General features: G+C 46.8%; 1 protein-coding gene across 1 annotated transcript in view; it reads right to left on the reverse strand.

Moving 5' to 3' along the window:
• Nucleotides 1-1849: 1849 nt before the first annotated feature.
• LOC137443497 (orexin receptor type 2-like) overlaps nt 1850-21664 on the reverse strand; it is a 35476-nt gene continuing 15661 nt past the window's right edge. Inside the window, exon 2 of the mRNA XM_068143260.1 lies at nt 1850-1941. Coding sequence (XP_067999361.1) covers nt 1850-1941 — 92 coding nt within the window. The remainder of the gene's footprint in view (nt 1942-21664) is intronic.

A 21664-nucleotide genomic window follows, 5' to 3' on the forward strand; every position in this document is an offset into this window, starting at 1 on the left:
AGAGCTATAGGCTGGGGTCGGAGTGGCTGGAGAGCTCCCAAACAGAGAGGGACCTGGGTGTGCTGATCGACAGCCACCTGAATATGAGCCATCAGTGTGCCCAGGTGGCCAGGAGGGCCAATAGCATCCTGGCCTGCATTAGGAATAGTGTGGCCAGCAGGAGCAGGGAGGTCATAGTGCCCCTGTATTCTGCACTGGTGAGGCTGCACCTCGAGTACTGTGTCCAGTTCTGGGCCCCTCAGTTTAAGAAGGACATCGAGATATTGAACGTGTCCAGAGAAGGGCAACAAGGCTGGTGAGAGGCCTTGAACACAAGCCCTATGAGGAGAGGCTGAGGGAGCTGGGATTGTTTAGCCTGGAGAAGAGGAGGCTCAGGGGTGACCTCATTGCCCTCTACAACTACCTGAAAGGTGGTTGTAGCCAGGAAGGGGTTGGCCTCTTCTCCCAGGCAACCAGCACCAGAACAAGGGGACACAGTCTCAAGCTGCGCCAGGGGAGGTTTAGACTCGAGGTGAGGAGGAAATTCTTCACCGAGCGAGTCATTCGTCATTGGAACGGGTTGCCCAGGGAGGTGGTTGAGTCATCGACCCTGGAGGCGTTCAAGGGGAGATTGGACATGGCACTTGGTGCCATGGTCTAGTCATGGGGTCTGTGTTGATAGGTTGGACTCGATGATCCTCGAGGTCCTTTCCAACCTAAGTGATACTGTGATACTGTGATACTGTAAAGTGCTTCAGAGTAAAGCATGTGTTAATAAACAGCCCTGGTTTTGTAAGAGATTCCTTACTGTCCTCCAAAATTAAGAACGGGCTGTTCTTTGAGGTTTACTTCAGCTACTAATCCATTATATTAAATACTTAGGACACATATAATTAATTTGCATTCAGTATGATGGTGGTACAGACATAAAAGAACAATCATCAGAAGAAAGGGAGCGAGAAGAGGAACCTGGTGTCAGACTTTTTCAAATACATTTTTGGTTGTTTGGTTGTTTGGTTGTTTGTCTTTTTTTTTTCATGTATATGTTGCATATTCTCTGTATGGATGAAAAACTGCAGATAAATCATAAAATAAAAGTAGTGTGAATGAATGTGTTCTGCTTGCTGTAAAACACATTTAATAGTAGATTCATTACTACCAGCTAATACTAGAGCCTACAGCTGTTACATCTAAATAACACTGAGGCAATTTCCATGATGATTTACAGGCAAGAGAGAGGAGTTCCAAGTCCTGATTTTCTGGATGGGTAATATTTTTAAATGAAGGACTGGACTAGTACTTATGAGATTAAGATTCAGCAGTTCTTCCTCAGGTTTCTTGTGTAGCCAGCTAAGGCCTGATTTCTAAATGAGCTGTGCAACCACGTTTTTGTGTCTTCCATTTGTCCTCTAAGCTAAAATAAAGAATCAGAGCTGGATGCAATGACAAAAAGGTGGGATTTCTTCTTCCTTTGAATAAATATCTCAATCAATTGTCTCCTCTTTTTTGCCCTTATCTGTTTTGCTACCTGATGGCTCAGCTTCAACAGTGGTGTTCCTACAGGTCTTGAGAAGCTGCTGGTTTTCCCTCAGCTTTGTGTGAACTTTCTGCATCAGAGACAAATTCAGACCAGGTATAGATGGACCAGGTACCTCAAATGCAATAAATGATGGAAAGCTTGACTAAGAAATTTTAAAGGCATAGATGTGAGAGAAATGATAATTTTCTCTCTGCCATTAAGATCCAGGCTCCTTAGTAGTGACTAAAAGCAGAACTGATCAGAAAACTGTAATACTGTCAGCTTATTGGGCTCCAGTGACTTTCCAGTGAGAGACAAATCAGGCGGACTTCTGAGGCTTGATATATTGGATCAATGTGAATAAAATCGGTGTTTTGTGGGTGTTACTTCTGCTGATCTGGTTTCTGGTCCATTTTTGCTCTTCCCAATACGTAGTAATCCCACTGCCAAAAGGAAAAAAAAGAAAAATATTCAATTATCTCTCTGCAACTGCCAGGGACAAATTTGCAGTATTTCCCTGTGCCCATTGTACAGCTGGCTGCTCAAGGCTCTTTTCCTTTCCATTTGGCCAGTGAGAAAGCCTTGCATTGTGATTTGGGGCACTTTCAAATAGCCATCCACTGCATGTTGCTCCAATATCTTTATGGTTCTGATGAAGTTGTACTTCTGCACAGCAACTGAGCATAGTGTGTCCCATTCCTGCTCCTTCCCAAACCCCTCAACTTTGGGCACATCCCTAGCATGTGACACACGAGGCAGAAAGTTATTATGCACAATTCTCGCCTTCCTGCATGAAGCTTGAAGCTGTTCCTCCTGCTACATGTGGAGATGTCTCTATTCCTTTCAGGTGGCAATCTGTCTTTCTTGAGAGAGTGTCCCCAGAGGATGAATAGTATTTATGGTAACCTTTGGGTTTAATGTGGAGGCTGCACTGTGCATGTTATAACTTGTCCAGACTACATCTATGTAGGCTATCTCTATGGGTACAAAGTTTGCTCTGAGGTCTTACTTTGACAGATGTAATGCTTCCTGATTTAGTTTAACATCATTCATCAGTTGCACAAAAAGATTGCAGATATGCACATACCACAACCACCACCAAAATAACAGAACAAACAAAACAAAAGAAACAAACAAACAAAAACCCAACAACCACCCAAACCAACCAAATGACCAACCCCAAAGGCTTCTTATTCAACCAGGCACAAAATGAAGGAAAATAAGTGTCCTGGGATAGTTAATTTTCTTCATAGCACCTGGTACAGGGCTTTGTTTCAGATCTAGTGTGAGAATTATGTTGATAGTTGTGGTGAAGAGGTTATTACATTTATTAATATGAAATATGAATTATGAACATATTATTTTTATTAATTATAAAACTGTTAATAACCGATAAATCACCAACTTATATACATGTTCTAGTGCACGTTCATGAAATAGATTCCACAAGTGGCTTAATGTTATGATTAGAACTTAATCGAACTATCTATAGACCCTTTCTATATTTACATAACGAAGGGAACAGTTCCGCCACTTGGCCACTAGATGGCGACTCGGCGGGCCGCGGGCGGCTTCTGGCTATACACAGCAATATTACAATCTTTCTATGCGTCAGCGCTTACTCTGCTAGACGCGGATACTTTGAACTGAGTGCTAGTGGATGGAAAGCATGTGGACGATATTCTGTAGCTGTTGTTTGTAGCAAGGTGGGGGTCTTGCAGACAGTTGCCGCTGGACTGGTTCCTAGTTGAGTTGGGATGGTGGCGTTGGGTTACCATGTCCTCTCTTCACAACAGGGAAGAGGGAATAGTGGAACCTGGGCTTAGCACGGAAGCAGGTTCCCTTCAGGACTCGGTCGATTCCCTCCAGACAACAGGGATCGGTCCTGGTCGGGGTCGGCCCGTAGGGTCGGCTCGCACTACTTTCTTTCTCATCCTTGGTTTCAAGCCAAATACAACTTCCTCGGGACATTCCATATTGAGGAGTATCCAACACCATGGATCTAGTGAGTCAGGTGAATCTCGTGAATTACAGTGTTCCCTGTCACTCTGCATGTTTTCTTTCCCTCTACTGGTGTTGCAGGAACCTCGTGACTGTTGTCTTCCAGTGCAGTATTTATGTCTGTCTGGGTTGGTGGAAGGGGATGCTTGAGAGCATTGCTCTTCCCTTCTCTGGCCATGCGGTATCGCTTTACGGCTGGCAGTATATACCTTTTGCCGGTGTCCCTCCTTGCTGGGTCTGTGGTCCCTTCTGGAACTCTCCCTTTCGGAGGTCTTTTCCTGGAGCTTTGCTTTCAGGATGCTGCGGGGTTCAGCCTTATTGGCTTCTATAGCAGCTTGGCTCTTCCGCAGTTTGCGGTGATGCTGTGGGCTAGACTCACATCCAGAATCTGAGTCTGATGTGGTGCTCTGTGTGTCTCTGGGATCACAGTAAGCTCTCTTGCTGGGATGCTGTGCAAGCTGTCGTTGAGTCGGCTTGGCTACCTAATTGCAGGATGTGGTGGGTGGAAGGGCAAGGCCAAGAAGCCTCCTCCCTTCCCCCTTTGTAAAGTAAAAGGGAAAAAAAATTGAAGGGAAAGGAAAAAAAACTCACAAGCTGAATTAGCAAAGCAGTGGAGCTATATTTACAAAGCGATGTAGGGTTTGCAGGGAGATATTTACAAATTTACAATATCTACAATATATACAAAGATATACAACAGAGTAACACAGAAATGAGAGTAATCCCTCTCGGCAGAGAGGGGTCCCCCACCTCCGCTCTCCCCTCTCTCCCCCCCTTTCCCCAGAATGGGATAGAAAGAGAAAGGAAAGAGAGGAAAAAAAAGTTAGAAGCAGTTCGTGTTAATTGGAAAGGAGTTAATATACAGGCCTGGTATCTTATCGGCCTCAAGGCCGAAGCCTTGGCAGAAAGCCCAGGACAGAAAGCTGTTGCCTGAAGAAGAGGCGGAAGCAAGACTGAAGATAAGGTGCTGGAGAAACTCAGTATAGTCCCAGCTCATAAAGTGCTTCCTCCCACTCGTCCAATGAAATTAGTTTAGACTATTCCTTCCGTTTACCAACTTCCGTCCACCATATTCCCTTTCTTAAGGGGGCAACGTCAACCGGCCACAGTCCACCCCTTCTAAACAATTTCATTGGTTGTTCATACTGTCCATCTAATCCAAAACGATATTTACAGTTCGTGAGTAAAGTTCATAGTCCATTCCGGCTATGCTCAGATGTAGATGATTCAAAAGTCCAAGAAAATCAGAAAATGAGAAAAATGGAAAACAGTTCATTCCTTCGCCGACGAAGCGAAGAAAAGGGAAACAGGGATTCTCAGGGTCTCTTAGTTGACTCAGGGCTCTCAGGGATCTCAGGGTTCGTGCACCGTAGACTCCTCGTTGATTCTTCCTTTGGACGCGATGTAGCTATACAACAGTTTGAAATTAACCTCTTTCAGCTAAAGTTAAATTTCTTTGTGGAATACACTGAATTTCACCATTCTCCTGCATTACCCGATAAGTGTGACCCGGACCTTCAGCTGAAACCACCCCTCGGAGAGGTTTAGCCTCTCCTGAGGGTGAAAATACCCAAACAGTTTTACCTAACAGATTCTTTTCTCTAACAACAGGAACTCTATCACCTTCTACTTTCCGTAGCAAATCTGAATGTGCAGGTCCAGCTCGGTTCACTGAACCTCTACTATTTACCAGCCAGGTTGCTTGTGCTAAATGTTTCTCCCAGTTTTTCAAAGATCCACCCCCCATGGCTTTGAGAGTGGTCTTCAACAAACCGTTGTAGCGTTCAATCTTCCCTGAAGCTGGTGCATAGTAGGGAATGTGGAATATCCACTCAATACCATGCTCTTTTGCCCAGTTCTTTACAAGGTTGTTCTTGAAATGAGTTCCGTTGTCTGACTCGATCCTCTCTGGAGTTCCATGTCTCCACAGGATTTGTCTCTCCAGACCGAGAATGGTGTTACGTGCAGTTGCATGTGGAACTGGATAAGTTTCCAACCATCCAGTGTTTGCCTCTACCATAGTAAGCACGTATTGCTTACCAGAACGAGAACGGGGTAGAGTGATGTAGTCAATCTGCCAAGCTTCACCATACTTGTACTTGGACCATCTGTCACCATACCACAAGGGCTTAAGTCGTTTTGCCTGCTTAATAGCAGCACAAATGTCACAGTCATGGATGACTTGCGTGATAGCATCCATGGAAATGTCTATGGATCTGTCACGAGCCCATTGGTATGTTGCATCTCTGCCTTGATGTCCTGACGAATCGTGAGCCCACCGAGCTAAGAATATCTCACCTCGGTGTTTCCAGTCGAGATCAAGATTAGAGTCCATGTCTACTTGAGAAACTCTTGCAGCTAGATCTGCCTGATGGTTGTGTTGCTGTTCCTCAGTAGCTTTGCTCTTAGGAATGTGAGCATCGATGTGTCTCACTTTCACTGGAATTCTCTCGATTCGATCAGCAATGTCCTGCCACAGGTTGGCTGCCCAAATGGGTTTTCCTTTTCTCTGCCAACCACTCTTCTTCCAGTTCTTTAGCCAACCCCATAGAGCATTGGCTACCATCCATGAGTCGGTGTAGAGATAAAGCTTTGGCCATCTCTCACGTTCAGCTACGTCGAGAGCTAGCTGGACAGCTTTTACCTCTGCGAACTGACTGGATTCTCCTTCTCCATCTCTCGCCTCTGCAACTCGGCGTGTTGGACTCCACACTGCATACTTCCACCTTCGCTTGTTTCCAACAAGACGACAGGAACCGTCTGTGAACAAAGCGTATTTCTTTTCATCATCAGAAAGGTCATTGTAAGGAGGAGCTTCCTCAGCACGAGTTACTTTCTCCTCTGGAGGTTTAGCACAGTTGATGCCTTCAGGCCAACTTGAGATCACCTCCACTAGACCAGGTCTTTCAAGATTCCCCATTCGAGCTCTCTGTGTTATCAGAGCCATCCACTTGGACCATGTTGAGTCTGTGGCATGATGTGGTGTGGAACCTTTGCCTTTGAACATCCAATTCAAAACTGGTAATCTGGGAGCTAAGACAAGTTGTGATTCAGTTCCAATCACTTCAGAAGATGCTTTCACTCCTTCATAGGCAGCTAAAATTTCTTTCTCTGTTGGAGTATAATTAGCCTCTGAACCTCTGTAACCTCGACTCCAGAAACCAAGAGGTCGTCCACGTGTCTCACCTGGAGCTTTTTGCCACAAGCACCAGGTTGGACCATTGTCACTTGCAGCCGTGTACAAAATGTTCTTAATGTCTGGACCATCTCGGACAGGTCCCAGACCCATTGCTTGAACTACTTCTTGCTTTATCTGGTCAAAGGCTGCTTGTTGTTCAGGTCCCCAGTGGAAATGGTTTCTCTTTCGAGTCACATCATACAGAGGTTTCACAATCTGACTGTATCCAGGAATGTGCAGTCTCCAAAATCCCACTATCCCCAAGAAACGTAGGGTCTCTTGCTTGTTTGTGGGACTTGCCATGGTAGAGACTCTATTTACCACATCCACTGGAATGTGTCGGCGTCCATCCTGCCACCGCACTCCCAGAAATTGAATCTCTGTGGTAGGTCCTTTCACCTTGTCTCGTTTGATGGCAAAACCTGCATTCAGAAGAATGTCAATGATTTTGTTACCTTTCTTGAAGACTTCCTCAGCAGTTTTACCCCAGACGATGATATCATCGATGAACTGGATGTGTTCTGGAGCACTGCCTTTCTCCAGAGCATCGTGGATCACCGCATGACAGATGCTTGAGCTGTGGATCCAGCCCATTGGCAGCCTGTTGAAAGTGTACTGGATTCCTCTCCAGGTGAAAGCAAACTGAGGCCTGCATTCCTCTGCTATGGGAATAGAGAAAAATGCATTAGCAATGTCTATGGTAGCATACCATTTGGCCTCTTTGGATTCCAGCTCATACTGTAGCTCCATCATGTCTGGTTCTGCTGCACTCATAGGTGGTGTTACTTCATTCAGGGCTCGGTAGTCTACTGTCAGACGCCAGTCTCCATTCTGCTTCCGCACAGGCCACACTGGACTGTTGAAAGGGGAATGAGTTTTGCTGACAACTTTCTGACTTTCCAACTGACGAATCAGATTCTGAATGGGCAACAAAGAGTCACAGTTGGTTCTGTATTGTCTGTGATGCACCGTCTGAGAAGCAACCGGCAATTTAATGTCCTGTATCTTATGTTGTCCCACAACTGCAGATTCATCAGAAAGTTCAGGTCTGGCAGACAGTTTCAATTTTTGTCCATCGATTTCTATTGAAGCTACTCCAAACGCCCATTTGTAACCTCTAGGGTCCTTGAAACGCCCTTCTCTCAAAAAATCAATTCCCAAAATACAAGGTGCGTCAGGTCCGGTCACAACTGTATGCTTCCTCCATTGTTTACCAGTTAAACTTATATTAACCTCTACCTTACTTAACTCTTGAGATCCACCAGTGACTCCCAGAATAGTTATAGACTCTGATCCCTGATAATTTGATGGTATTATGGTGCACTGAGCTCCTGTGTCAACCAAGGCCCTGTACTTCCGAAATTGTGAAGTGCCAGGCCACTGGATGTACACATCCCAATAGATTCTATTATCTCTGTTATCCCTCTCCTCCCCCTGGCGGGAGGCAGGGCACCCCTAGTTATGGGGAACATGCGCACATGTGCATTGCACATAGTTTGCAGGGTTATAACTTTGCATGTTATAACTGGAGCCACTGTTGGAGCCATAAGAGTTGTTCTGGGGAACGGTGGAAGTAACAGCTACCCTTCTGGTATTGCTACCTTGGGTTCTGCCACTTTGCAATTCCCTCAGTCTCCTGAAAAGATTAGAAGTTGGTTGACCATCCCAGCGGTTCATGTTCTCACCAAACTGATCACGCAGAGTTATCCAAATAGTTCTACGTGATTGCCTTGGTGGTCTGCTTTGGAATGACCTGTTTTGGAATGTCCTGTTTTGGAATGACCTGTTTTGGAATGACCTCCTTGGAGGACGTGTATTCCTCACAGATGAGACTTGTACCCACCTGGAGGAAGAATTGAAATTATCCCTTTGTGCCAATTGGGATATGGAATTTCTAAATTCATCTTTTAATTCTCTCATGCAATTCTCAATTTTTCCAGACAGAGTTTCAATGGCTGAAACCAAAGAACCACGTGTCATGCTATCCTCCAATTGTCTCATTTGATCACTGAATTGGCCAACCGTAGGAGAAGCTCCACCATAACTTCTTGACACAATTCTGCTTGCCAGAATGTTTGCATAATTAGAAGGAGCAAGTTTGATGATCTTTTTAGCAAGACCAATACCCACAGGAACGTCATCAGGATTCAGAGTTTCATGTTCACCATAGAGTAGCTCTCTAACAGCAAATTCTCTCAAGCGCTTAATTCCCTCATCTATGGTAGTCCAGGGTTTAGGATTCCATGGAAGATCATCTCGGGAAGGGTATCTCAGGGCAACCGCTATTAAGAGGCGTATCCACAGATTAACCTTACCGAGAGCTTCGCCTAGATGTCTATCTATTCCATTGTCCCTTGAGAGAGTTCCTAACTGAGCTGCTGACTTGTCTCCAACTGTTAGAGCTGAAGCACCTGTATCATAACATCTACTAAGCCAAGCTAGAACTGGCTCCTTATCTGCCCTGGTGAAATCTTTACGGACATTTCGCAATTCCTCCCGTGGTGAAGAACAGTCCGTAATATCATCTTCATCTTCATCTCCCTGAATTCTTTGCCCATAAAATCCTGCTGTCATTCTCCTAAGGATCTCTTTAAGCTGAGAACCACCTTTGCCAGCTGCTTTCCTAGCTTCATCTCTATCCTGCTTTGATCTCACTAGGTTAGCTAGATCTTTAAAACAAACCTTCTCTTCCTCCTGAGCAGGATCTTTTAGAGTAGAGGGCCCCTCACCAGGATCAGTCTCCACCTCTTCTTCTCCATCTTGGGCCTTTCCACTTCTAGTCTTTAAAGGAGCCATCTTAACTGGAGCTGTGTTTGAATTTACAGCCACCTTAATGGAAGCTGACAGGTCCTGAGATAAATCATCTGCTGGGACAGTGACTTCCGGTCCCACTGAGGGAGTGGGTGGAAGTGACGTTGCTCCATTACTGGCCGACGGAGAAGAAGAAGAAGAAGAAGAAGGAGTGGGAGAAGGAGTAGGTGCCATGTTGATACCAGCCGATGCCCTTGGCTGCTTACTGGAATCAGCAAAGTCATTTAGAGCTTCTTTACCAATTAACTTTTTAGCCTTCTTTTTGACTGACATGGGTTCTCCACAGTCCTCGTCACTAGATGACTCTGGGACTGATCGAGAGCCACGGCGTTTTCTTTTTGATCTAGTTTTAATAACAAAACAAGCTCTGGACACCTTTCTCTCTCGCCGTAAAGAAATCAGGAGATACACGATAATTATCACCAGCAGCAGAATTATAGACATGAGATAAATCACCTTTGGATCCCAGGCATCACCTAAAGTTACTGTCTCCTCAGGCGGAATCTTAAAACCCTTTATCTCAATTGGGAGAGTGGTGGAGGTAACATTCCTGTATCTCACTGGCCATAATAAATTAATACATTTTCCATACCATAATTTAACTTTATACATAACCCACATATAAATTGTCCGCACCAAATATTTACCCAGGTAATCCAAAATCAAACCCAAACAGTATCTGTAAACCAGAGCTCCAAAAATTGAAAAGAACAATCGCTCCACAAACCACAATACCTTCATGTTTGCTAATTCAGCTGGAAAACACTAAATCAATCAAATAATAAATTAAACTAATTATCTGCCGCACGTTGGGTACGCCAATAAAAAAAAAATGTGGTGGGTGGAAGGGCAAGGCCAAGAAGCCTCCTCCCTTCCCCCTTTGTAAAGTAAAAGGGAAAAAAAATTGAAGGGAAAGGAAAAAAAACTCACAAGCTGAATTAGCAAAGCAGTGGAGCTATATTTACAAAGCGATGTAGGGTTTGCAGGGAGATATTTACAAATTTACAATATCTACAATATATACAAAGATATACAACAGAGTAACACAGAAATGAGAGTAATCCCTCTCGGCAGAGAGGGGTCCCCCACCTCCGCTCTCCCCTCTCTCCCCCCCTTTCCCCAGAATGGGATAGAAAGAGAAAGGAAAGAGAGGAAAAAAAAGTTAGAAGCAGTTCGTGTTAATTGGAAAGGAGTTAATATACAGGCCTGGTATCTTATCGGCCTCAAGGCCGAAGCCTTGGCAGAAAGCCCAGGACAGAAAGCTGTTGCCTGAAGAAGAGGCGGAAGCAAGACTGAAGATAAGGTGCTGGAGAAACTCAGTATAGTCCCAGCTCATAAAGTGCTTCCTCCCACTCGTCCAATGAAATTAGTTTAGACTATTCCTTCCGTTTACCAACTTCCGTCCACCATATTCCCTTTCTTAAGGGGGCAACGTCAACCGGCCACACAGGAGCTTCTATTTCCCTGGTTACCTCTTGATCTGCCATGCTGTGGAAAACTCGGTCCTATGCTGGCTTGGGAATCATCTAGTGATGCTAAGTTGAATCTCACCTTCTTCTTGGGGATTCGTTGCTGGTTGAAGCTGATGGCATCATTGTCATCATCTGGTGATGTGGAGCCTGGCTTGGCTCGCTACACCGGTGCTGTAGCTGCTGACCTGTCTGGTGTGGGTGAGTTAACATTGCTCACGTGTTGATGCTGGACAGCTGCTGAATCAAAGTCAGCTAGCTTCTGCTTGTCAGCTGGAACAGACAGAATAGGAGAGCCTGGCTCTCGTGGATCATGTGCCCTGGCTACTTCATAGGTAGCATGGGATTGCCATTGATACTTGAACACAGACATGGTCTCTTTTATGTGCAGCTCAAATAAATCTTGAAGTCTATGGCTTTGTGCCTCTGACGTTGCCAGTTCCCTTTCTAACTGGGAAACCTTTTTGTCAAAGAATTTAATTTCCTCATGCATCTGTATAATACAAGATGCCATCAGGACAGTGTGTTCGCTGCTGGGTTCGCTTAGCTTTGCGAAAATGCCATCTATATTTTTACAATTTCATTTTGCCCATTCCAAGTCTGGGGCTGCAATTTTGTATCCCAAGTTATGGAAATATTTCACAGCTGTGCACCCTGCTCGCTGTGCCATTAATGTGGTGAAGAGGTAATTAAATTTATGAATATGAAATATGAATTATGAAAATATTATTTTTATTAATTATCAAGCCATTAATAACCGATGAATCACCAACTTATATACATGTTCTAGTGCATGTTCATGAAATAGATTCCACAAGTGGCTTAATGTTATGATTAGGACGTAATTGAACTAGTTACAGACTATTTCTATATTTATATAACAAAGGGTGCAGTTCCGCTGCTGGGCCACTAACGGCGACGGAGATGGAAATCAATATGGCTGACCAATATGATCGAGTATTGTTCCTTTATTGTTCCTTTAATGTTCCTTTATTGGTTTTTTTGTTAAGAATCTCTACTAAGCAAAATGTAAAGATGAAACTTTATCCTCTAGGATGTCTACATTCAGAGGCACACTTAGTTAACAAGAGAGAATACAAAGTTATCAAGCAACCACAATATTCAGTCGTAATTCACATGATGCTGTGGTACATTCTTCTGAGTGATGCTGTTTGATCCCAGATTATCATAACAGTTATTGGGATCGATGTTCGACTGCATGGGAAATGCTGTGTCCTCATGGTCTTGACTCTTCCGCCGTTCTTCATTATGATGATTGCAGTTAGCAGAAAAGAAGGCTTGAGGTGACCTGATCATGGCCATCCAGTATCTGAAGAGAGCCTACAAGAATGCTGGGGAGGGACATCCTAGCATGTCAGGAAATGACAGGACTAGGGAGAATGGAACAAGGCTGGGGATGGGAAGATTCAGGCTGGATGTGAAGAAGAAATTCTTCACTGTGAACGTAGTGAAGCCCTGGAATGGGTTGTCCAGGGAGGTGGCCGAGGCCCCATGCGTGGAAGTGTTTAAGACCAGGCTGGACGAGGCTCTAGCCTGCCTGATCCAGTGTGAGATGTCCCTGCCCATGGCAGTGGTTGGAACTAAATGATCCTTGTAAACAAAATAGAATATACAAAATAGAATAAACCAAACCAGGTTGGAAGAGACCTTCAAGATCATCGCGTCCAACCCATCAACCAATCCAACCCACCCAAACAGCTAACCCATGGCACCAAGTACCCCATCAAGTCTCCTCCTGAACACCTCCAATGACGGCGACTCCACCACCTCCTTAGGCAGCCCATTCCAATGGGCAATCACTCTTTCTGTATAGAACTTCTTCCTAACATCCAACCTGAACCTCCCCTGGCGCAGTCTGAGACTGTGGCCTCTTGTTCTGGTACTGGCTGCCTGGGAGAAGAGACCATCATCCACCTGTCTGCAACCTCCCTTCAGGTAGTTGTAGGGAGTGATAAGGTCACCCCTGAGTCTCCTCTTCTCCAGGCTAAGCAGCCCCAGCTCCCTCAGTCTTTCCTCATAGGGCTTGTGTTCCAAACCCCTCACCAATTTTGTTGCCCTTCTCTGGACTCGTTCCAGCAAGTCAACATCCTTCCTAAACTGAAGGGCCCAGAACTGGACACAGTACTCGAGGTCTGGCCTAACCAGTGCAGTGTACAGGGGCAGAATGACCTCCCTGCTCCTGCTGGCCACACTGTTCCTGATGCAGGCCAGGATGCCATTGGCCCTCTTGGTTGCCTGGGCACACTGCAGGCTCATGTTCAGCCTGCCATCGACCAGTACCCCCAGGTCCCTCTCTGCCTGGCTGCTCTCCAGCCACTCTGACCCAGCCTGTAGCACTGCATGGAGTTGTTGTAGCCAATGTGCAGCACCCGGCGCTTGGATGTGTTAAATCTCATGCCGTTGGATTCTGCTCATCTGTCCAGCCTGTCGAGGTCCCTCTGCAGAGCCTCTCTACCCTCCAACAGATCAACTCCTGCCCCCATCTTGGTATCATCAGCAAATTTACTGATGATGGACTCAGTGCCCTCATCCAGATCATCAATAAAGATGTTAAAGAGGATGGGGCCCAGCACTGATCCTTGGGGCACACCACTAGTGACTGGCCGCCAGCTGGTTGTGGCACCATTCACCACCACTCTCTGGGCTCGGCCATCCAGCCAGTTCCTAACCCATCACAGTGTGCTCCCGTCCAAGCCATGGGCTGACAGCTTGGCCAGCAGTTTGCTATGGGGGACGGTGTCAAAGGCCTTGCTGAGGTCCAGGTAGACTACATCCACAGGCCTCCCCACATCCACCAGGCGGGTCACCTGATCATAGATCAGGTTGGTTAGGCAGGACCTGCCCTTCCTAAATCCATGCTGGCTAGGCCTGATCCCTTGGCCATCCTACAAGTGCTGTGTGATTGCACTCAGGATGACCTGTTCCATGATCTTGCCTGGCACTGAGGTCAGGCTGACAGGCCTATAATTCCCTAGCTCAGCCAGCCGGCCCTTCTTGTGGATGGGCACAACATTGGCCAGCTTCCAGTCCTCTGGGACCTCTCCAGTGAGCCAGGACTGCTGAAAAATGATGGAGAGTGGCTTGGCCAGCTCATCTGCCAGGTCTCTCAGCACCCTAGGATGGATCCCATCTGGTCCCATGGACTTGTGGGGATCCAAGCGGCTGAGCAGATCACCAACTACCCCATTCTGGAACAGAGGAAACTATGCTGCTCCCTGGCTCCTTCTGCCAGCTCTGCAGGCCAGCTGTCAGGAAGACGTTCTGTCCTTCTAGTAAAAATTGAGCCAAAGAAGGTGTTAAGTATCTCTGCCTTTTCCTCATCCCTCGACACAACATTTCCCTCCATGTCAACCAAGGAGTGGAGGTTGTCCTTTCCCTTCCTCTTGCTATTAATATATTTATAGAAGGACTTTTTGTTGTCCTTCACAGTAGAGGCCAGTTTAAGCTACAAATGTGCTTTTGCCTCCCTAATTTTCTTCCTACATGATTTGGCAACATCCTTAAACATTCCGTGGGTTGCCTCCCCTCTCTTCCAAAGGTGATACACCCTCTTTTTTTCCCTTAGTTCCATTAAAAGTTCATTAACCATCCAGGCTGGCCGTCTGCCCCGGTGGCTCATCTTCCGGCATATTGGCACAGCCTGTCCCTGCGCCTTCAACAATTCTTCCTTGAAGTAGGTCCAGCTCTCCTGGACCCCTTTATTATTAAGGGCTTTATCCCAAGGAACCCTCTGAATTAGTTCCTTGAGTAACCCGATGTCTGCCCTCCGGAAGTCCAGAGTGGAGGTCTTCTTGCTGCCCCTCTTAGCTTGACCAAAAACCAAGAATTCAATTATCTCGTGGTCACTGGACCCCAAACACCCTCTGACCACCACATCACCCACCAGCCCTTCCCTATTGGTAAAGAGGAGGTCAAGCATAGCCTTGCCCCTGGTAGGCTCTCGCAGCACCTGGGATAAGAAGCTGTCTTCCATGCATTCTAAGAACCTCCTAGACTGTCTCCTCTCTGCTGTGTTGAGATCCCAGCAGATGTCAGGCAGGTTGAAGTCGCCCATGAGAACAAGGTCCGGAGATCTTGAGACAGCCTTAAGCTGCCTATAGAATGCTTCAACATCTTCCTCCTGGTTGGGTGGTCTATAACAGACTCCAACCAGGGTGTCTGCCCTGCCGATCTTCCCTCTAATTCTTACCCACAAGCATTCAACCCAATCGTCCCTAATCTCCATCTCAATGGCATCTAGTGCCTTTCTGATGTATAGGGCCACCCCTCCACCCCTTCTTCCTTGCCTGTCTCTCCTGAAGAGCCTGTAGCCATCAATTGCAGCGCTCCAGTCATGTGAGTCGTCCCACCACGTCTCTGTGATGGCAACTACATCATAACTTTCCTGCTGCATCAAGGCTTCCAGCTTCTCTTGTTTTTTACCCATGCTTCGTGCATTAGTGTACATGCACTTCAGCTGGGCTGCCGGTTTCACCTCTGGCTCTGACTTATCACCCCCAGCCTCTTGCCTGGGGGGACTAGTTTCAGCGCCTTCCCCCTTCGAAACTAGTTTAAAGACCTGTTGATGAGACTTGCCAATTCCCTTCCCAGGATCTTTTTACCTTTGGGGGACAGGCCGTTATCATGTACTGTGACCTTTCCCCTTCTCTGGGACAGATGTACTCCATCTGTTGCCAGCTGGCCTGGGGAGGTGGTGGAGTCGCCATCATTGGAGGTGTTCAGGAGGAGACTTGATGGGGTGCTTGGTGCCATGGTTTAGTTGATTAGATGGTATTGCATGATGGGTTGGACACAATGATCTTGAAGGTCTCTTCCAACCTGGTCTATCCTATCCTATCCTATCCTATCCTATCCTATCCTATCCTATCCTATCCTATCCTATCCTATCCTATCCTATCCTATTTCATCGAGCAGCTATTTTTCTAATGGTTATTAAGCAATCACACTCCCAGAAAGCCATCTCACCACTGATGCCTTTATTTCCTTTTGCCAGAATCCAACAAGCTTTAAGCAAAACAACTGCTATTCCTATCTCTGCCACAGTATGTCAGTGAAGGCTCGAAAATGAGCTGCACGGCTACCTGGAAAATTTGTGGAGACTTTTCCACAAGTGAGAAAAATTCTGAGATAATGAAGCTTATTTCAGAACCCATCTTCCAAATAGTTACAGTCTCCCATCCCTCAAAAAGTCCCACAGGCAAATCCTAGTAAGAACTAAACATAGCAAATTATAGTTTCATAGTTTCATAGTTTCATAGTTTCATTCAGGGTTGGAAGGGACCACAAGGATCATCTAGTTCCAACGCCCCAGCCATGGGCAGGGACACCCCACACTAGATCAGGCTGGACAGAGCCTCATCCAGCCTGGGCTTAAACACCCCCAGGGACGGGGCCTCGACCACCTCCCTGGACAACCCATTCCAGGGTTTCACCACTCTCATGGTGAAGAACCTCCTCCTCACATCTAGCCTGAATCTCCCCACCTCCAGCTTCATTCCATTCCCCCTAGTCCTATCACTACCTGAGATCCTGAGAAGTCCTTCCCCAGCCTTCCTGTAGGCCCCCTTCAGATACTGGAAGGCCACAATTAGGTCACCTGGGAGCCTTCTCTTCTGCAGACTGAACAGCCCCAACTCCTTCAGTCTGTCCTCATAGGAGAGGTGCTCCAGCCCTCTGATCATCCCTGTGGCCCTTCTCTGGACACGTTCCAGCACCTCCACATCCCTCTTGTAATAGGGGCTCCAGAACTGGACACAGTACTCCAGGTGGGGTCTCACCAGGGCTGAGTAGAGGGGGAGGATCACCTCCCTCGACCTGCTAGCCACACTTCTCCTGATGCAGCCCAGGATCTGATTGGCTTTGCGGGCTGCAAGTGCACACTGAGAGCTCATGTTGAGCTTTTTGTCCACCAGCACCCCCAAGTCTCTCTCCTCAGGGCTGCTTTCCAGCCAGTCACTGCCCAGCCTGTATTTGTGCCTGGGATTGCCTCGACCCAGATGCAGGACCCTGCACTTGCTCTTATTGAACTTCATGAGGTTGGCTTGTGCCCACCTCTCCAGCCTGTCAAGGTCCCTCTGGATGGCCTCCCTTCCCTCCAGCGTGTCTGCTGCACCACACAGCTTGGTGTCATCAGCAAACTTGCTGAGGGTGCACTCAATGCCACTGTCCATGTCACCCACAAAGATGTTGAATAAGACAGGTCCCAGGACTGATCCCTGAGGGACTCCGCTTGTCACTGGCCTCCACTGGGACATGGACCCATTGACAGCCACTCTTTGGGTGCGGCCATCAAGCCAGTTCTTTATCCATCTAGTGGTCCACCCATCAAACCCATGTGTCACCAGTTTGGAGACCAGGATGTGGTGCGGGACAGTGTGGAAGGCTTTGCTCAGGTCCAGGTAAATGACATCAGTTGTTCGCCCCTCATCTATTAATGTTGTCACCTGCTCATAGAAGGCCACCAGGCTGGTCAGGCAGGATTTGCCCTTGGCAAAGCCATGCTGACTGCTCCCAATCACCTCTTCACTATTCTTTTGAGCGAGTAGTGACTCCAGGAGGATCTGCTCCATGATCTTTCCAGGCACAGAGGTGAGACTGACTGGCCTGTAGTTCCCTGGTTCCTCCTTCTTACCCTTTTTGAAGATGGGGGCGATGTTTCCCCTTTTCCAGTCTGTGGGGACTTCACCAGATTGCCATGACTTTTGAAATATAATAGAGAGGGGTTTAGCAACCTCATCTGCCAGTTCTCTCAGTACCCGTGGGTGTATCCCGTCGGGTCCCATGGACTTGAACACTTTCAGGTTCTTCAGATGATCACGAACCTGATCTGCACTTACAATGGGCAGTTCTTCCTCCCTGTCCCTGGCTTTGACTTCCATAACATCAGGAGTGTGGCTAGAGGCCCTTGCAGTGAAGACTGAGGTAAAGAAGTTATTAAGTACCTCAGCCTTTTCCTCATCACTTGTGAATTAAAATCAAAGTTCAAAGTCTAGGAGGGATGCTATTAGAAATCCATCAAGAAAATTCATATATCTCATTCAGTTCCTGAAAAACAAAACAAAACCAAAACCAACTCTTAAATATGACAGTACTGTGAGATTGGCATTTTCACATACAAGTTTAATCCCAGTTGGGTTAGTGTCCTGGGGCATTTTAATCAGAGATTGCAATGTCATCTATTCAATTAGCACAGCTGATTGTATCTCAAGCTGAATGTGAAAACAATACAAAGGCACCAGCAGGTATAAAATGCAGCAGTTTGTCTCCTAGAAGATTTACACTGTCTTGAGCATATTAAACATTGTACTGCAGTCCTTCTGCCAGTGGACTGCTGGTTCAGTTGTCAATTTGGTTTTTACATATCAACCCTAAATCATTTCCCTAACATTCCAGACATCTTGTCAATCTCTTATTCAATGCATCATCCTCCAGTGTGACTTCTCAGCCAAAATAGAAATATAATTCCCATAACCAGCAATATGTGACATCTCCTTATATAAATGAATGATAGAATAGAATAGAATAGAATAGAATAGAATAGAATAGAATAGAATAGACCAGACCAGGATGGAAGAGACCTTCAAGATCATCGCATCCAACCTATCATCCAACACCACCTAATCAACTAACCCATGCAACCAAGCACCCTGTCAAGTCTCCTCCTGAACACCTCCAGCGATGGCGACTCCACCACCTCCTCGGGTAGCCCATTCCAGTGGGCAATCACTCTTTCTGTAAAACTTCCTCCTGACCCCCAGCCTGAACTTCCCCTGGCACAGCCTGAGTCTGTGTCCTCTTGTTCTGGTGCTGGCTGCCTGGGAGAAGAGACCAACCTCTGCCTGTCTACAACCCCCCTTCAGGTAGTTGTAGACAGCAATAAGGCCACCCCTGAGTCTCCTCTTCTCCAGGCTAAGCAGCCCCAGCTCCCTCAGCCTCTCCTCATAGGGCTTGTGTTCCAAGCCCCTCACCAACTTTGTTGCCCTTCTCTGGACACGCTCCAGCAAGTCAACACCCTTCCTAAAATGAGGGGCCCAGAACTGGACACAGTACTCGAGGTGTGGCCTAACCAGTTGTTGCAGTTTGAGCTGGGTGCCCCCCTGCAATGTTTACTTCCTGTGTCCACAAGTCCAGCCCAGAGGGGTGGACACAGGAAATTATGTAGTATTTCATACCACAATCCTTTGCACCACTATAAGATCCAGTGCGGAGTCCAGCACTCTCTCTTTTCTTCCTCCTCCGCCAGCCGGTAACTGGGGGACATGTCTCCTGGCTTTGGGCCTGGCTAGGCCCAAGGCCACGGGGGGATGGGCAGTCTCAGATCTGGCCAGCTGAGACTAGCCTAGCAATGGGAGGGGGAAGAAGGAGCCCTGGGGGTCTTGGGTGTTCCCTCCGGTGGGGATGGGCTCTCTGGGTCTGCTTTGGGATCTTTCTTTGTCACTGTGCTTTTGCTTTTCTGTAAAAGTTCACTGCTTTCTATTTAAACTTTCCATCACTTTTGCAATCCGTTTGTCTGAGTGTTTATTGTTGCCAGGGGTGGGGAAGGGGGCTGCCTCAACCCAGCACACCAGTGCAGTGTACAGGGCCAGAATGACCTCTCTGCTCCTGCTGGCCACACTGTTCTTGATGCAGGCCAGGATGCCATTGGCCCTCCTGGCTGCCTGGGCACACTGCAGACTCATGTTCAGCCTACCATCAACCAGCACCCCCAGGTCCCTCTCTGCCTGGCCACTCTCCAGCCACTCTGACCCAGCCTGTAGCACTGCATAGGGTTGTTGTGGCCGATGTGCAGAACCCGGCACTTGGATGTGTTAAATCTCATGCTGTTGGATTCTACCCATCTGTCCAGCCTGTTGAGGTTCCTCTGCAGAGCCTCTCTACCCTCCAACAGATCAACCCCTGCCCCCAGCTTAGTGTCGTCTGCAAATTTACTGATGATGGACTCAATGCCCTCATCCAGATCATCAATAAAGATGTTAAAGAGCACAGGGCCCAGCACTGATCCTTGGGGTCTCCACTACTGACTGGCCGCCAGCTGGATGTGACACCATTCACCACCACTCTCTGGGCTCGGCCATCCAGCCAGTTCCTAACCCATCACAGTGTGCTCCCGTCCAAACCATTGGCTGACAGCTTGGCCAGCAGTTTGCTATGGGGGACGGTGTCAAAGGCCTTGCTGAGGTCCAGGTAGACTACATCCACAGGCCTCCCCACATCCACCAGGCGGGTCACCTGATCATAGAAGGAGATCAGGTTGGTCAGGCAGGATCTGCCCTTCCTAAATCCATGCTGGCTGGGCTTGATCCCTTGGCCATCCTCTAAGTGCTGTGTGATTGCACTCAGGATGACCTGTTCCATGATCTTGCCTGGCACTGAGGTCAGGCTGACAGGTCTATAATTCCCTGGCTCATCCAACCGGCCCTTCTTGTGAATGGGCACCACATTGGCCAGCTTCCAGTCCTCTGGGACCTCTCCAGTGAGCCAGGACTGCTGAAAAATGATGGAGAGTGGCTTGGCCAGCTCCTCTGACAGCTCTCTCAGCACCCTAGGATGGATCCCATCTGGTCCCAAGGACTTGTGGGGATCCAGGCGGCTGAGCAGATCACCAACTACCCCATTCTGGAACAGAGGAAAACTATGCTGCTCCCTGGCTCCTTCTGCCAGCTCTGGAGGCCAGCTGTCTGGAAGGTATTCTGATGCTAGCTTTTATCTTATTTCTGGTTATTAAGAAATCCCAGATGCATATAAGCAAATAATTTTCACTTTCTTTCCTGTTATACTAAACTTCAATGACTTTATTTTCTTTGGCAATTCAGTTTCGCAGTTGTTAGACTAAAAGGCCATAATATGGCCATCCAGTAGTCTTTTGGAAGTAATGTTGTAATGAGAAGCAGTGGTCATCAGTATCTCCAAATACATGGAGCAGAAAGCTTCTAAAGAGCTTTACTCCTTTGCAGTGTTTTACAGTCAAGCATTTATTAAAAAATGTGTTAAACATTTGAGTTACACGTTATTCTCTATCTCCTATTTCCTCCCAAAAAAATTGTTTCCACTTGACAATGAATGGGTTCTCCATATGGTGTTCTCTCTGTTGGTCTTTTTCAGCAATGTCATTTTCTCCTGCAGTTCAAGGCCTGGATGGTGGGCTACCCAGTGAAATCATCATATTGAAAGAAAGGCTGAGCAGAAAGGCTACAAAGAAGACTCTGGAATGCTAGAGCACAGAATCAGTGCATACTGCTGGAAGGAAAAACACTGCCATTGAAACTACTTTCATCATGAATGATTCCTGATTTGGAATTATTCTGGTTTAACTTAAGAGTCTGAAAATTAGGTGCTTAAAACTAAGCTTATTTTATTTGTTTTAGGAAGGCTGTCCATGAGTCTTCCATAACATTATTGATGATATTGATTTAGAGGTGAGAAGCACTTTGACTAAATTGCCAAGACTATTTAATTAGGGGGTTTTGAAACCAGCAGTGAGAACAAAAGATGTCTTCTGTAGATAGGAATATGACAGCTGCTTCCTAGGCTGTCCATCTCTTACTATTAAGCTCTAAACTCACACACTGATTCATTTTTTTTTTATGTAACTAATCTTATCTGAAAAAGAGAGCCCAACAGAAGACCAAGTTGTGCTGGTTTTGGCTAGAATTGAGTTAATTTCCTTCATAGAAGCCAGTATGTGAC

This window comes from Melanerpes formicivorus, unplaced genomic scaffold (genome assembly GCF_026170545.1).
Source record: "Melanerpes formicivorus ecotype bairdi unplaced genomic scaffold, bMelFor1.0.p_v2 SCAF_9, whole genome shotgun sequence".
In the NCBI taxonomy this organism is placed as follows: domain Eukaryota; kingdom Metazoa; phylum Chordata; class Aves; order Piciformes; family Picidae; genus Melanerpes; species Melanerpes formicivorus.